The sequence below is a fragment of the Geospiza fortis genome, unplaced genomic scaffold (genome assembly GCF_000277835.1).
Source record: "Geospiza fortis unplaced genomic scaffold, GeoFor_1.0 scaffold138, whole genome shotgun sequence".
Classification (NCBI taxonomy): domain Eukaryota; kingdom Metazoa; phylum Chordata; class Aves; order Passeriformes; family Thraupidae; genus Geospiza; species Geospiza fortis.
In genome coordinates this window covers 6,902,073-6,920,246 of record NW_005054307.1, presented here as the reverse complement: position 1 = coordinate 6,920,246, position 18,174 = coordinate 6,902,073, and the positions used below count along the sequence as shown (strand labels likewise).

At 38.9% G+C, this 18,174-nt stretch overlaps 1 protein-coding gene across 1 annotated transcript in view; it reads right to left on the bottom strand.

Moving 5' to 3' along the window:
- Positions 1-18,086, bottom strand: part of CDK6 (cyclin dependent kinase 6) — a 136,782-nt gene extending 118,696 nt beyond the window's left edge. The window contains exons 1-2 of the mRNA XM_005418576.3: positions 18,069-18,086; positions 16,556-17,042 (exon numbers count right to left, since the gene is read on the bottom strand). Of these exons, the coding sequence (XP_005418633.1) occupies positions 16,556-16,788 (233 nt within the window). The 5' untranslated portion in view covers positions 16,789-17,042; positions 18,069-18,086. The remainder of the gene's footprint in view (positions 1-16,555; positions 17,043-18,068) is intronic.
- Between the last annotated feature and the right edge of the window lie 88 nt (positions 18,087-18,174).

Below are 18,174 nucleotides of genomic sequence, written 5' to 3'. Positions count from 1 at the left end.
GAACCACTTTTCTCACTTCAGAGTATAAATACTGGCTGAGACAGAAATTGTTCTAACCCTTTCTAAGCCATATGTGAATTGTTTTATTAATGTAATTATTGTAATTTCAGGAATGAGTCAAGAGACAATGAGGGCTGAAGGAGTCGGTCCTCATTGTTTTCTATTTCCATCCCTAAACTCCACAATTTACTTCTGTTGGGAGAAACAGCACAAAAATACCCCAGCTGATGGTCTTAAGCCTTTGTAGAGTTAACGAAACAGGCAATGGTGCACACCACACAGGCCGCACAGAACCACCACAGTCTAGGAAAGACTCTTCTGCGGTCAGCCTGCCTATTCCAGTGACACACTCTTTTTTTTTTCCTAATCTTCACCTTTTTCCCACCTAACAGAAACACTTACTCCTCTTAGTTCTACTTTAGTGCTTCTCTTTATTTTCAGCTTTAAAAGGCAGTCCAGGAAAAAACAAATTGTCACAAATATGAAAAGTATTTAATCATACTGGACATCATCCAAAAAGTACAATTTTTTATGTGAATCTTCAGGCTCACTGCACCACAGGTATTTAATTATGGTGTCACTGAATTACCAATTTTATCAATTGCTGTATCATATAACTTCTGAACTTTTGTGAGAGTGAACAGTTACTAGTGATACTAACCTACAAAGATAATTTTTTTCACTGACATGTCCAACACATGATGGAATAGAAAGAGGCAGGAAATGAAGTAAGATTCTAAACTCAAGGACTAACTAAATTGAATAGATACGGGGAACACCTTAAGGGAATGCATGACCATAGACAGTAAAGATGTGGCTCCATTAATTTCATGGAGGAAAAAACAATCATAAAACTGTCAAGATAAGTGATTTAGGAACAAATGCCCTAAATTACAAAATAATCTATGTATTTAGGGTAATCAGTACATTTGGGAATCACTTGTTGTCCAAAGTCTCAGAGATTCTCAATGACTTCTCAATAATTTTTGATTAATATCCTAAAGCCTAAATCACAATATAAGATTGGAAGAAAAAACCAAGCTGCCTGCATTAATAAGCACTGACACAAAAGATTTACACTGAGAATGTGTAGATACTGCAGGCCACAAGATGCTTCCCAGAGTTGGAAGAAGAGAGTCTTCTTCCAAGAAGACAAGAGTCTTCCAACAGCAAATGCAGAGCTAGGAAAGATCCAGCCCTGGAGCTTTTCCTTATGGTGCACTTCAGTTTGAGAGCCTTTCCAACACCCCAGGTCCCTGAAGCAGTAGGATATTCATGAAATAAAACTCCTAAGTTATTCCAGGAAGCTGACCTCTACCATTTTACACAGGATATTAAATAGACCCCAGCTGTCTCCACTTAGAAGTGACTTAGTTCACATGTTTTATAAAGGTCCATTCAGCTGCTTTCTGAGTTATCACTTTCTGTGAAGAAAAACAAACTATCCAGTGACTTCCCTTACCTACTTTTCATGCAGGCATATCTCAGTTTTCAAACATCACAACTGGCATCTAAATGTTCTAATATAAGAATCTGTGTCTCGATTATGAAAATATTTGACTGACAAATAGCTGTCTCAAGTCCATTGGAAGAAACATACAAAGTAAAGCTTTATTTTTTGCTAAATCCAGGTAGACACAGTAGTCTTCATTTCTATGGATGCCTCTGTATGCAAGCATTTATAGTGCATGACTATGGATCTGAACACAGTACACACAATTTCACCACAGAAGGCAGAGAAGTGACATGGATTTAGATCTTTCAAAGCAAAAGAACATTTCTTCAGGCTTGTGAAAATAACAGCATTCAATATATTAGAAAAGCCATGATAAGCCATATCCATTCAGAAAATTTTAGTTTTATTTCAAGAACTCAACAGACTTTTCAAAAAAGCCTCCATTTAAAAGCTGACAAATGTTATTCCAATATTTTTGTATAAAGGATGTGCCCTGGGATGACTGAGTTCTTGAACTGAGTGACTAATCCTGATAAGAGATGGCAATTTCATGCTTGAAAGAAGCAAGATTAAAGTGATCTTGAATTCTGCAAGATCTGAAAACTTTTTAAAAGTATTAAAGTAGATACATAATTACATAATCTAAATATTCTCTAAAGCCCCTAAAATATGTATTTGTACTGCAAACAAGAGGAGAAAAAAGCCATCTATTAAAAAAAACCTAATTGTGCTGCTTTTAAATATTGATATTCCCTGTTCAGTTGTCCCTGTTGCCGCCCAGGTGAGGTTAAGCCAACAGATGCCAAAAGATGCCTGGGCTCTTTGCCACTGATATTAAGATTTATAGTTTATATTTACTCTTTCCAGAACACATTTAACAAAATGTATTATTTTATTATACTTAAGAGTGAGATGGCATTTCAGTTCCATGTTCCAATTTTCAATGTCATGCAACTTTTTAAAAACCATTAGCTTTTGGGATGTTTTTTTCCCTGACTTGCCCTTATCCCCTTTCCATTTTTTCTAAGCTTTACAAAAGAAAACTGTTCACACATTTTTAAAGTGGAGGCAATAAATGTCTAACAGTCCTACTCCCATGTTACAAAATAATAATTCTCAAGTTAAATGGAGTAAAATCTTGACATTTTCATGATTTTCCTTTTCCACATATATCCAGATGTGTAATATGCATATCCAAACAGCTTATTAGAGTAGATTATTTACTTTACTACACTATATTGTTTTAGTAGATCCATAATAAACAAAACTGTTTTCAAGCCTGTTATGTCAAATTATAAAACAGACACCTCACATAAAAAATCATGGAGCATAATCTTTTAGCAGTATTGACTGACTGATGTTAATTTTGAAAGCTATTACTAGGCAACGTGGGCTGACATGTTTTGAGTTTATGGAAAAATAGAAATTCCCCCAAAATTATTCCAAGAGATAAAGGTATAGCACCCCTGCTTTACAAAAGCTCAGCTCTTGGATAATTCAGAAAGGAATGTAAGTTAGACACCAGAGTTTTCCAACTATTTGCAACTGTACAATTGTGCAATTTGCCCAAAATTAAATCGAGGCAATGAAACTATGTGCAGCAAAATTTTTTCAATAGTGACATAATAAACCCACTTAGTGGCAAATCCTGTATGAGATCAGTATGGCACAGTGAAGAGTAATGACAAAAAGAGAAACCACAACTCAAAGCTTTGAAAGGTGCTTTAAACTACTTGTAGACCGCATGAGCAGCCATCTCCAACACACATTATCAGTTACTTTTCCTCTTGTAAAGCATTAACGATTTTTGACCAAAATGGCTTCTGCTGGAGCTTAAACTTGGATGCAGGGTAAGCAGGCAATGCCCATCCATCCCAGCTACTATCAGCTCCCTTTAGCATTTTAATGCCAAACACAAACTAGAAGCAGACTGTCTGAAGCCAGTAAATTTCAGAGACCCACACTGCCCTATTACAGAAAGCGCATAAATTTTGCCAAGTGATAAAAACAAGTGCCTTGTACAAGTTCTTACCAACAATCCACATACAATAGACGTTGGTTTAAAAAAAAATTCCCCTATAATACTCATTTCATCTTCCATCTAAATTCTTGTAGTCCAAGTTACCCTCTGATTTCTATACTAACGTTTTGTTCCTCTACCCCCAAAATAATTTCCTATTTGATTTTGTGACATCTGTTACTTACTGCACAAACTCTCTACTAGCAATTCCACTTTTCACCTTCAAACTTTACGGACTGGCATTAATCTCATTGAGATTGAGCAAGCTACAGTTGGGTGGCCACCCTACACTGGAATCATAAACTGGTTTGGGATGGAAGGGAACTTAAAGATCATCTACTTCCAATCCCCCTACCATGCACCCTTCCCTAAACCAGGTTGCTCAGCTCCATCCAGTCTGCCCTTGAACACATCCATGTGGCCACCTGCAACTTTTCTGGGCAACCTGCTGAGTGACTCGCCTACCCTCACAGTAAAGAAATTCCTAATATCTAATCTCTCCTATTATCTAATTCCTAATATCTAATCTAAACCCACCCTCTCTCAGTTTGAAGCCACTCCCTCTTGTTCTGTCACTACAAGCCCTTGTGAGAAGTGCCCCCTCTTTCATTTTTGTAGGCTCCCTTCAGATACTGGAAGGACACAAGTAGATGATCCCAAAGCCTTCTTTTTTCTAGGATGAACAAACACAAATTTCTCAGCCTTCTCTCACAGGAGAGGTACTCCATCCTTCTGACCATCTCAGTGGCCCTGCTCTGGACTTGCTCCAACAGGTCCATGTCGTTCCTGAGCTGGGGATCCCAAAGCTGGATGCAGCGTTCAGGTGGGGTCTCTCTCACCAGAGCAGAGCTGAGTGGCAGAATCCCCTCCCTCACCCTGACGGCCACACTGCTTTGGATGCAGTCCAGGACATCTTTGACCTTCTGGGCTGTGAGTGCACATGGATGAGTCATGTCCAGCCTTTCATCTACCAGCACCTCCAGGTCCTTCTCCAAAGGGGTACCCTCAATCCCTCCATCTCCAGCCTGTGTTGATACTGGGGGTTGCCCCAACCCAGGTGCAGCACCAGTATTTGGTCTTGCTAAACCTCACAAGACTCCCCATGGCCCTACTTCTCAAGTCCACCTGGGCTCCCTCTAGAGTCAAAATGAGCATTTCCAGAAAGCAATTCATTGTACTCCAGCATGGGCACCAAAGATGAGTTGGATGAATTATTCTCCTAAATCACATGCTCACTCTGCACTCACTATGGGGAGACCCTAAATGACTAAGATGGAATGCACTTTTAATATTCAGATGAATAAAGTGTCTAATCAGAATTATCTCACATCCCTACCCTGTTATGCACGGCTATGTGTACCTTTTCTGAGTCCATCATGATACACTGGGGCACAGCCATAAAAACAGTGAAGAAAGTCCTTTGTCTCCCTTGAACATCGCCCATTCCTCCGAAGAGTTTAAGAATCCAATATCCTTAAACTGTCCTGCTGTATCTAGCATCCAGGAGGAGGATATAGATCAAAACAGCAGCCAGGATTTCAGTGAGTGGAGAGAGCATGGATGTCAGGGAATGATGTATGACAAAAATCGTGCTGCTGTAACTCTCTATTTAAGTACCCACCATTGCAAATCTAAGACTTTTCATATAATTCCTCTTGACTGCTGAATTTTTGAATTACTTCTTGTTTCTTAATCTCTCCATTCTAAAGTCTATTGTTATTATGTCAAGTTTAGGAACCATCCCTTTTCCAAAAAATGTCAGACTTAATTATTGTGGGCACTATGACTGTGTGTCTTGACTATTAGAATTTCTTAAATCAGCTATTGAAAGTTACTTCAGGCTATGCATAGAGGGATCTCTCTTTCTGGTACTCCAGGAAGAGCTACTTCATTGATTGTATCTCTAAGTGCTGTCCTTAAATCTTATCTACTTGTCTTTAAACTTTGTCCACTATGAACAGCGGTTAAATTGTGCTTCATGAATATTTCCACGAACTCAGATTACTTTACTGCTTCTTCTAGAATCACAGGTTCAATATCCTTTCGTTGATGTACAGGACAGCAAAAGATTATTTGCTTTTCACGACTTAAGCTTTGCTTCTGCAGAATAGTCTTGTTCACTCTCAACTTTGGGTTACTGAAAACCAAGCACTCTTTGAACTGTATTTTCTTACAGACATCACAATATCCTTTTGATTTGGGATATTCCAATATACCTTAAATGTCTTTAAATGTCTTCTAGGAAAACTCCCTCAACACTGTCATTCACCTGTCTGCCATTTATCTATATCCACAAATATCTTTCATTTTTAGTCAAACAGATTACCTGCCTCTTCTGTGCAAATCCTAACTGTTCTTGTCCTTGTACTGCCGTGATCCTCAGTTCTAGGCTCACTGCTGTATTTTTTCACTTCTGAACAAATATTTGCTTCTGAAATAACCGACATCTCTAAGCAATGTTGTATTTTGACCAAATAAAATTTAAAAGTAATAAAACCTTTTTGAGTTCTTAAGAATAAAGACAATATGAATAATAAGCAACAGAGAATTGAGAAATGCCAGGTAATGCTTTTTTTTTTTTTTAACTATGCTACAAACATGAAAGCAGTAGGATGAATGGGATTCTATGCAATGAGGAGATACAGGTGTTCCGTTCTGCAGAAGTATTAACTTGTCTGGGCTCTGCCTTAAATTTAATGAGACATATCCTTCTAATTTTCAGACCATGGTCATTGATTCCAACCTGTCTGGATATGGGTATTACTGCTTTGATCAAAACTTGTTGCTCAGCATTTTATAAAAAGCAGAGATAAACAGTGAGGCAACAAATTGATTAAAGATGTCTGCGAGGAAACCACAAAGATCAGTGGGTAGGCCTATCTCCATTAACAATCTAGAAGGTTATCTAAGGATAAACAACACACTAATTAAAGTGCAGATGTTGCCTAATCTCTATGTCATAAAGTTCACAAATACAAACTATGCTGATAGATAAAGTCGGCAAAACGAGATTCACTTTATAATCTACTTCTTAACACAGAGAAGGAATACAGGTCATTGACTTTCACTGTCCTGAAAAAACCTGAAAATCAGTAATAAAGGTTCTAGAGCTACGTTAGTGAGTAACATTAGACATTAACTTCAACACAGTACAGCAAAGTCTCTAACTGTAGCTCTAGAAGCATTTGCACTAGAAGCACTTGTCCTTGAAGAAAGGACATGTACACTGCACTGAAATCACTGTATCTGTGATGCAACCTGGAATTTGAGAGATAATGTTGTACAAGAGGCCCAGGTGACAACACAGAAGCAGACATCAAGTATTTAAGAGGACACATACTGAGTTAGAGAGGAATTATTTGTGGCACAAAAAGGAAGTGTAATTAGGAGTGAAACAGAAATGCTGAATCTAATTCAGTGAAAAACCTAATGAATTGTTATACCCCAGTTTGGTGAACTCAATAGTTGAAGCATCTAAACTCTAAATAGTGAAGCCTCAAACACGCACGCTTGATGGGAACCTCTGCACAGTCTGCCTGTACTAATGCATTTCTGTTCATCTTAACATTATGACTTTATGATTTGAACAACCAAAGCTGTTTGAATCAGTGTAGCTCTTTCAATTCCCCAGTGGAAACTCGAGCCCTAAATTTGCAGCTTGATTCTTGAATTAGCTGAAAGATGTATATGCAATTCTGCCATTAGCAGCAAGTGTTAGGCTGATGACACAGATGAACAGCTAACTATGCATACTGCTTTTCAGAACATAATGCAAGAAGCAGCAGAAACTCTTCCTTCAGCTGTAATCCTCTAGTTAAAATACTGTGTGATGATGCACTATCATAAAGTCAGGGCACTTAAAGATCAGAACTGTATTTTTGAGAGAATACCAGGTGACTACAATTTATTGAAGGTCTGTCATTTATTATGAGACATATTTATATTCTAGACAGCCACAAGAGTTTTTTAAGGAAAATCATGTGCTCATCAGTGAGGGAAACTGAAAAGCAAAAATCATACAAAATACATAGTACTGTGAATCTTGAGTATCTAATTTGATCTTTAATATGCAACATAAAAAACTACTCCAATATATTTATATGATATGGGAAGGGCTAGAAAATCAAAACGCCACAAAAAAAAGTGGGAATCTTACTGAGACTTACTAAAAGGGATTAAATTTTAACTTGGATATAATGTATTTATGAGAATCCCACCATAATTCTATTTATATGTTGGATTTTATTACAACTTTATTCAAAATACTGTTGCTAGGCATGTTTTAAATATGTTGTAAATATAAGACTTTCATATCCTATGTATGTTTTTAGTATCATGGTGTTTTCAAAAAATGTATGATTCTGTATTTCTGTGCATTAAATATTTCCAATATTTTTTTGGAGAAAAGGAATTCAATTCCTTGTCACAATGAGGGAAAGTTAAATGTGACATTCAATGGCTTCAAAGCCCTCCCTTTTTATTGGGAAAGAGCAGAGTATGCAAGGTCCTCTGAGGTTGTTTCCCTTCAGCAGGGGCTGTGTAGCCAAACGAGTCCTCCCCCAAACATCTAAGCACAGTCAGTACATTCCCAACTCCTACAGCCAAGTTAAAGTGAAAACGGTCTTAGTTCAGTAATGATTGAGGTGGTTTGCTCTAATCAAATTAAACCAGCCAAATGTTCTTTTCAAAGGTAACTGTCTACTCTGCAGCTGTATGCAAAATACCACATCAAATGTGGAAAAAAAAAGTGATAGAATTCTATCCTTACAGTAGAGCCCTGGCTCCACAGATGAAGAGAAACAAAAGCACCAGTGCAGCTAGGAATTACGATCACAGAAAGCTCCCAGAAATATGCTAACTTAAGAAACAGTGAACAAAGTACTGAAATTTCCAGTTTATAATTAATTGATTTCAGGGAAAAGGGAGTTCTCTGGCATTGTTAAACAGCAATTTATCACACTGACCACACTTCAAATAGATATTAAAAGACTAGCCAAAGCTTCACATAAAAGAGAGGAAAAAAAATTCATGCAGGCTTTTCCACTCTATTTCTCACTTCATTTCTCTGTTTCTATCAAAATATGTAATATTCAGCACTGACTAATATTTCAAAAGTCTAAACTCAATAGGTTTCACTTAAACTTGGTATGATTCATTTACAGTAGAACGGAGTTTTCAGTCATTAAACACGGGAAACTCCTGTAAAGATGAATTCATGTCTGAATTGTTTTTTTATTTTCTTTTATTAAGAGAAGATCAGTCACCTGTTAATGATAATCCAGAGTAATAAGCAGTCAGTGTTGGTATGAACCATTTTAACACAGCACAGAACTTTTGGTAAGCTCATAGATTGTTTGCTGGGTATGCCATGGGAAACTCACCCAAGGACAACTCTACCAATACCAGCAAATTGGCACACCCTGTATTTAGGTGTGAGAAACATTCACCTCATCCTAAAAATTATGCAAGATACTTCAGAGAATAGAAACCCATCTTCTTCTAAAACCCTAAAAAGACATCTAAAGCATCATATGAAAGAGCTTCCTACTACTCATATAAAACATTTTTTATGCTGCCTAAAGAAAACACAACTGTGTTGTTAGAAACTTAAGGCCTGATTTTAAAGGGATTATTTAGGAGACTGCTTCCTTTTTTTCTAATGATGGGACAAATTTTCAAAGGTAAAGGGTAAATAAATAAATATAAAAATCAATACAAATAATTTGGATGCAATGAGGTATTTTGAAAAGAGTTCGGAAATCAACAGTCGTATTTCCATTCTTTGACAATCATCTCATCAACAGCTTCCCAATTGGCAAATGTCAAAGGACATGATGGGAAAAAACACTCCTTGGAAAATTCTGAAAAGGTTTATTTATTAAATACAAATTCTTCAGAGTTTAAAGGTATACCTGTTAAATAATCATGCCTGCAAAATTAGAAGTATTTTTCAGATTATAAGACGATATGAAGAACAAGTATAAGTGGAGAAATCTTCTCTCTTTTAAAAGAAAAAACACAGCTTAATTATATATGTATATGGGCACACTTACCTTCTTATAATTTGTTAGATCATTAAGAATCAACCTGTTTAACAATACTGGAAAATAACTAGATTTCATACCAAGCAAACTAAATCCTCTATATACAGAAGTTTTGGAATGAACTGCAACCTCTATTTTCTTTACTGTTACAAAACTTCATAGACTAATTTTAAAGCTTCAGAACCAAATTACATCACCTAAGAATTATTACAATGACAAATAATCACTCGATGTCAAATTCATGTTACTACTCTGTCAGGATAGTTATATTACTTATTCTGCATGATTAATTTTAACTTCTAATAGAAATATTCTCCAGAAATAAGGCTTTAATCTAATACATTAATAAGAATCAGTATCTGTGATTTGTACTCTGATGTATATTGTCCCTGAACTCTATCCAGAAAGATGTTTTAAAATTCAGTGCATTCTTAGCATCATAGCTATTTCTATTTGATTATGCACTTAGACCTTTGCTAAGCTTCAAACAATAGATTAAATCCCACCAAGCCCACCCGAGTGACTTAGTGCTTTGCTGAGTCACAGACTTCACGTCCAGCCTGCTCTCTTTTAAACCCTAGGATAGCAAGCAACTTTTCTTCTCCCTGCTCTGCTCCACACTTCAGCCAGAAGTGAGTACCATGAAGCAAACTGGAAAGGCCCAATGAATCTACCCTGGCCCTTGTCTGTAAGTGTGGATTATCCTCTCTCCTGCCATCTAAACCTTTTCAAGGCTCAGTTTTGAATCCTAGACCCCACTCCATTCCCTGGAAGTCACAGCCTGCCATCAGCAATGGTTATGGTGGAAGAAGTTGGTTTTCCCTTCCTGGCAGGACCCAGCAAGGCTAAATATCTTCAACAAGAGCACAGGCATAATCATTCACAGATTTAAAGAAGGAAGAAAGCACTGGACATAATCTAAAATGACTAACATTTACTCATACAAAGACTGGAAACATGGTTTTTGTAAAAAACTTAAGATTTAGAATGTGATAGAATACTTTTTTAAATGGTCTTGTACTCATTCCAGAAACTGAACTTCCTAAGGTTCAGAAGTCCATTCCATACTCAACCCTTCCTTCCTGACATGCTCTTATCTTGTCCTGTTTCTGCCAGATCATGTATTAAAACTAAATAATCACATCCATAACTAACAAACAATTCATATGATTGGCAAGAATATCCTTGTCTTCCCAGTACATGTTCATTCTGTGGACTGTAAGGTTGCAAGCAGATGATGACAGGCCAGCATTCATGTTCACTCTCTGCCCAACGTCCTCTGACAACAAATTCCTCCAAGACCTATGTGCTGTGTTCAGTGGCAACCATATCATTCCCCTTTGCCCTCCAGCCACCAGAGAAGCCAGTATTTCCAGTCCCTGCCTCCCTAAGACCTTTGCAGTGTCACTTGCAGTGGCCAGTCAGTACAGGGATGATCTCCCTTGCCTTCTGACCAAAACTACTCCCTGGCCTGGAAATGCCTTTCCCTGGCCAAGGCACTTCCCGTCGTCACATCTGCCTTGAACATGATCCTGTTTGTGTGAGACTAAAACTGACTCTGAAGCTCATTCAGTTTTTCCTTCCCATTACTCATCCACCATTTCTACCTCAGCTGAGATTCATGTGCCACACAAATACTTGGCAAGTTTCAAGTTTAGTTTCTTCTGCTCCACTCCATCCCTGCATCTTATTTCACTCTTTCTGTTTGCAAGACAATCTTTCTAACTAGCGATGCAAAGATCACCATTTCTTTGTCTCTACGCCAGATGTCATATTGAGTAATGCTACACAAAAATAAATTGTATCACACAATACAGCACACTGCTGATGTGCAAGAATGACCTCACAGACTAGAAGTTTAACATAAGCTTGGCAGAAAAAAGAAGGAAGGAAGCAGAATTCACTAGAGACAAACACCCCCTAAAATAGAAATGTTTCACTTGACAGGATGGAACATCTCAATGATTTTGAGAAGATCATCCTTTCAACTTATTAACAGCACAGCAATAAAGCCAGAAGCCAACATCAGCATCACCAAAAATCAGAAAGAGAAATAAAATTAGCTACTGCCTTCTGAAATTTTTCCCTCTGTATGCTTGCCCATAATTTCAGTTTAAAAACAGGAAAAAAAGCAAAACAAATACATGTTCAAATTGTCATGCAAAAGGTTAACTAGGTATTGATGATCTGCTACTGATATGTCCTGAATGCTCTACCAGGTCAGACAGGAAACTTCAAGACACTTACAAAAATAGCTTCTAAGTACAAGGAAATTTTAAGCTCCAAGCCATTTGTACACTTCTGGGACCTCTGAGCAAGGTCAAGTGCTGATCTTTATGTCAGCATATGCAGGGATGGGGAGTGATGCGTGTGCCAGCCTCTCCCAACACTCAGGGGGCCTTGCCAAGGCAATCAGCTGAGGGGCTCCACCAAGCACTCAAGTGCAAACCAAGAGTATGGACAGTATGGACCACAGGATTGCAAAAGCAAGGAAAAAGCAGCATGACATGACTGCTGTACTACAGTCAGCAGCTTACAGTGCCATTTATAGTTCAGTGGATATAAAATAACATAAAAACTTGAACATGGCATAATTGTGTAAATAGTCATAATTACTGTGTTTGCCCCCACTGATTTGTACACAAAAAAATGAGGAATAGATTCAGACTTCCAGGTGGATCATTCTATTGAACCTAAGTCAATTAGCTGGGGCACATATTCTGCAAAGTATCAGGAAAGAGAGAATCAAGACATTTATTTCTTACATGGTTATGATCACTTTGAATGGCACTTACTTACTCTCACACTTACCTTTGAAACAACAACCCAGACTAGACTATATTTTAACAGGTCATATTCAATATAATTTCAGCTATTTAAATAATGAAAGTTATTAAACCATGAAAATACTGAAGAAGTATTTATAAAAGAAAAGTTATGAGATAGGAAGCAAAAATATACAGCTTAGCATTTTTGTTCAATTTGCTTATGGCTTAATGCTATTAAAACTGTTAAACAGAAATATAAATATGATAGAAAACAAGCATGCCAAGAACTACAGTAGTCTGCCTTGCATATCACCTTCCCAGAGTGCAAATTCACAGTGTGATGATGACTAAGATATGGGGGAAATTATTCATCTGATTACCAGCAGGAGAGAGATAAAATGAATGTAAGATACAGCTGAATTTAGCATTATAATCACAAGAAGAATTTTTACAGATATCTTGCAGCAGGGTTTTACACACAGGAATTTCCTGAATCTAATATGTCATTTATTCCTGGCAAAGTCTGTTCTTTATCGACATATATTTCATTTTTCCCAACTAGAACAGCACTAAGCTGTGAAACTGCTGGACCAACTTTTGCCAGATTTACCTACTGTATCTAATAAAGTTTTATTCAAGCATTACATCTGAAAGGTGAGCTAGAGGAGCACCTTGATCATCCTACCAGCTACAAGGGACTTTTCCAAGCCCATGACATAGCTATTTTCAGATTGATTTACAGTAAGTTTTGCTCTTGAAGATTCTATTTTTAACTTTGTTTTGTGAAAATAAACAGAATAAAGTAAGGTGTCCTGTCAGAGAGGAGCTCTATAAAAAGGGTAAATGTGAACAGGAAAGGATTTTAAGCACATAGCAATTATTTTAACTGTCTTTTCCCTATGCCTTTCTATACACTACTCTTAACAGTCTTAAAAATTTAGATCAGTCCTCCTTATTTCCATTACAGTACAGAGATTTTCATAACCATCACTGTTCAGATGAAGATTATATTTCCCTTTGATGTTTTTCTTGCACTTGGAACAAAGAAACACAAAACAAAGCTCTCAAAATTAGCAAGCAGTAGCATGGAAAAATATGATAAATATTATGTTTAAAATTATTCTGGGCTATTTAGACATCTCTCCCTTATGGAGAAAATTCTCTTCCAGCCCTAGTACCAAGCACTGGAAACCAGTTTTGGCTCTAATTATTTCTCAGAGGAAGTGATTCTACAACTGTTAGGACAAACCTGGGCTGGAGGAGCACTGCTAGTTCTGAATCCTGGTTCTATGACCAGCAAAGCCACGGAGCTCTCCCTATGCCTACAAAGTACTGCGCCTTTCCTTACCAAATTGCTCTTCACATTCAACTCCACTTCAGGGCAACAGAGAAGCCCTGGACTACTGAAATCCCTACTGCACTCTCTGGAGAAGCCCAGAGGTGCCATCTGAGTTGAAAATGACACTCAGCCTGAGCTCATGTGGCCTGTGATCTCTGCTGTCAGCTGATGCCAGAGCACCTCAGCAGACCACAGGGCCTGTGCAGCTCACCTGTACAAAGTCTGTCTGAATCTTGACTCACTGCATGGCTGCTGGTTTGCATTGAGCAACTCATGGATCACACATGCCACTACTCAGAGGTAACAGATACAACACAGTATTTACAGTTCCAGCATAGTTCTCTCAGGCTAGCTGCTTGTAATATTTAGAAAAAAACTAGAGGTCCTCTCAAAATCAAAAATATTTGGTTTAAAATTTTTGTGCTGTTATCTCAGTGCTGTGAAAACAATGTACATTTTAATCCAGTATGCAGACAATGCATTTGGAATTATTTGTATTTATTAGCCTGGCCATGATATCAGTTTCCAGAATGCATGCCCAAACAATCAAAATATTTTGATCATATATGTTCAATAAGTAAGTACAGTTAGATCAGCTGCTTAAAATTGCAGAACTTCTTTTATAGTATTTCCTTTTCTGAGTATATTTACATAACACCAAAATAGACGTTTAATATCAATAAATTGCAAACTCTTCTACTGGGCCATTTAAATGTTTTCAAATAATTTTTCCATTTGAAGGATACGATTCTGGTCCCTCCAGAGGGCTCCTTATCTGCCCTACAGGTTAAAAATACGGACAAAAGACATGAATAATAAAATGCGAGGAATAGCATTCCTCACATTTTAGAAGAGATAATGTTTGAAATTGCTTATCTTCTGCCTTTTTGTGGAAAAAGGTGTGCAACCAATGTCCCAAGCACCCTGATGCATTACCAGCCAGCCCCTTGTGTCTCAAATGCTGCTTATGGCAAAAGGCACAGGCTTCACAACACCACTATGAGGACCTGAAACACACTTTCACAGATTTTTATATTAAAATTACATTCTCATATTGCTGGTTGAAATACTCACTGCTTTGCAGAGAATTAGTTTTCATTCAAGCTTGTAAAAATATTTGAAGCTTCAATGTATTTATGCAATGCTCTGTTGAGATGCGACTGCACTTAGATCAAGCAAAAGAAGCCTGCAGTTGCATAGACAGTTCATCAAATAGCTCTTTGGAAAACAAGAACTCCATTTCAATCACTTAGCTGCATTCGAGATCAGAAAGCTCTTAAAAAGATCTTTTACATCATATGGAAAGATGTTAATGGTAGAAAAAATCTTAAGTATTATGTTCAATTATTCCCAAACAAGATTTAGCTTTCAAATATATCAATGCCTAAGCCTGGACAACTAAATCCTCATTTTCTCCCATAAACTGAGGGGCTGCATTTCAAAGATCCTGACAACTCCCAATTATTCCTCTACTGCCAAGGACCAACTTTGTGTGTGCTCCTCTAAACCAAGTCACTTGATTCAGTGATCAAACACAGGATGCCCATATTTGAAGTATACTGACTAAGCCTCTGCCATTACTAGGTGCCAGCCAAGATAATGGTTATTAACTGAATTGTGGATTTGCTTGATGAGCAAAGAAGTGTGAGCTGCAGCCTGTGTGTCCCATTGCTCACTAAAGTGAGACTGATGACACGCACTCCATGATCAGCATTTCAGAATACATATACTCTGCCTAATCGGTTTTGACATAAAGGAGACTGTTACATTACACTGCCCTGAAATGAACAAAAGTGAATTTGTCTCTAGCAATTGACTTTCATAACTTATATATTATTCTCTGTCTCATCTTTCCTCTTGCGCAGAATGAACACCCTCTGATCTCAGACCCTACAAAACAGGATGATTACACGTGCAAGGCATTTTGAAATTCACCTGTGAGTTCAGAGTATCTATTTCTCTAAGACTGAAAGAGTTTTGGTGTTAGTGAAGTACAGAAATGTTTTCCTTTTGCTGTGTAATATGCATGTAAGTAACACAAAGAATGGAAATACTCTTGCTAATATAGCACCACCAGCAAGATGCTGACCAGTTTCATTGTGAGTATCTGCAAAGTAAAACTTACTTCTTAAAGTTCATAATTTTAATAAAAGACACTCACAGGCTGCTGAAGGTTTCTAGCTACAGAAAAATGTACGAGGTTACAGTAGGGCTAGCTTTATCATTGAGAACACAGGCCATTTATCCAGGATTTATGCCACTGACACAACAGAAAGGACATCCTGGGGCCACTGCCACCATTTTGTGAGCAAGGTCTGACACCTGTACTTTTGCCCTCTTGGTAGCAGAATCAACAGCTCGTGGTGAAAATTAGTACCAAACAGTACTCAATCCCAAGGCTGCTTGAAAAGCTTGAAGTCTTAAGCTGTTGCTTCTTTTTAACACCATAATCTACAGTTCTCCATAAAAGCACCTAAAAAGGCAGAATGTACATGCCACTACTACTCTCATTCTTGCAATTTCTATAATGAACAGAGCTGGTAAAAATCAGCTGCAGCTGGCAGTACTAATAGGTCAAACAAAACCAGGGAGAGGTTGGGTTTTTTTCATTTTCTCTCATGCCTGAGGAAATAGTATATATATGGGCTTCTTGCCCATCCATTCCAACACTTAAATCACACACCTATGCCTCTGGAGATGGGTGTTTGTGTGTGTGGGAGGCAATGCACAGGGATGAGGTGAGGTCTGGCAGGCAGCACCATGGCCTGTTGAAACCTCAAACCACACTTCATGCACACAGTTTATGCTCACTTCAGCCACAAACCCGAACCAGTGTCCACTCCATTTATGCCCCCAAACTCTCGCTCACCCAACTCACATACTGTACCCAGGACCTCACTGATCAGGACAGGGGTCCCACTTCCTCACCTGACCACGTTGGGGTGTTCGAACGTCTCCAGGTGCCTCAGAACTGCCACCTCTCGGATAGCGGACAGCGGCATCCCCTCCTCGCTGGTCTGCACCCGCACCCGCTTCAGCGCAACAAAGCGACCTCCGTTCTTCAAGTCTCGGGCCTTGAACACCTTCCCATAGGCTCCTTCCCCAATCTCAGCCACACATTCATACTGCTGGTCAGCCAGGTTTGTGCTGTCCTTATCCATGCTGGCACCAGTCCTCTTCCTCCTCTCCAAGTGCCCCGAGGTGGCTCTCAGTCTCACTTACTTTTCGAAAACCAGTACTTTGCTGGGATGCAGACAGGCCACGCACTTGGTACCTCTGCCAGAGAGGCAGTAGGAAGCTCCTGCCCTCCTGTTCTTGTTCCTTTTCTGTACTGGCCACAATGCGCCTCCGCTTTTGGCCACCAGGAATTATCATACAGTCTTTGGGAGCATTGCCTGTGTAAAGCCAAACAAATCTGGAGGACAAACCAAGCAAAAAAAGTGAGTTTAGTTTAGTTTAGTTTACTTCATGACTCTGCATTGTTCAAAACCTGCTAAAATTAAGCTAATACAGATATGCAAAGCAAAATCATGGTGGAAAGGAAGATGCGAAGCATGAGGGTGACATATGTATCAACGTTCTGGAGCGGCTGATACACTACAAAGTTATCACGGTCTGCGCAGAAGGCTAGGTAGGCATTCGGCTACAGAGCAACAGCATCCTGAGGGGTTTTACTGAGAATGGGCTGCCATCCCCATCACCCGTGACACATGGGTGAGGGGGATGGCAGAACTAGCTAGGCATGTGTGAGAGGAAGTGTTCCTCCAAGAACTTATGTCAGGATTTCAGGACTCAAAGTTTTCTTCATTTAACGCGGTGGAGTCCTGGATATGTATTTTGGTATATTACTGACACTTGCTAGTAAATAATAGCATTTTGAGGTTTCGGCCTTTGTCTGCTCTCTTCTGTGCTAAGCCCTTCATGAACAGATCATGAACACATCGCAACAAAGAAAGCACCTGTGGAGACGCGAAATACATGCACACTTAGATGGCAATAATATGTTATGAAGCACTGTGTGCCAAAGTAGATTTAGAAATATGCACTTTAGCAAACTTACTAACAAGCAAGAGTACTGGCTGTGGATACTGCTACATGTGTCACTGGCAGCTCTTTGCAAAGCAGCATGGTGAAAGACATCTTCAGGAACAGCATGCTCTGCTGCAGAGTGCATGAGGCTGCAGAGCAGAAGCACTTCTGCATCCAGTTTCATCCACTTTCTGCAGGACTGGGCAAACCTTCTCCCCTCACAAAGCTCCTGATCAATTCCTCCCTTCCCCCTGACCCTTGTTAACACAGCCATACAGTCATCTCCAGGATTGTAGCCCTGTCCTACACCACATTTTTACCGCGCTAGGATGAATGAGTCCCAGATAGGTGAGTCGGGGAACCCTTATGTGGAATTCAAGCACAAAGCGCGAGGGCTATTCCGCACACTTACGCTGATCTTACACCTCAGCTGGAGATGAAAAGCGCAACCTGAAGGAAACCTGCGCCCACTGCTCAACCCTTCTCCTCGGCTGCAGCCGGAGGCGGCTCCCCGCCTC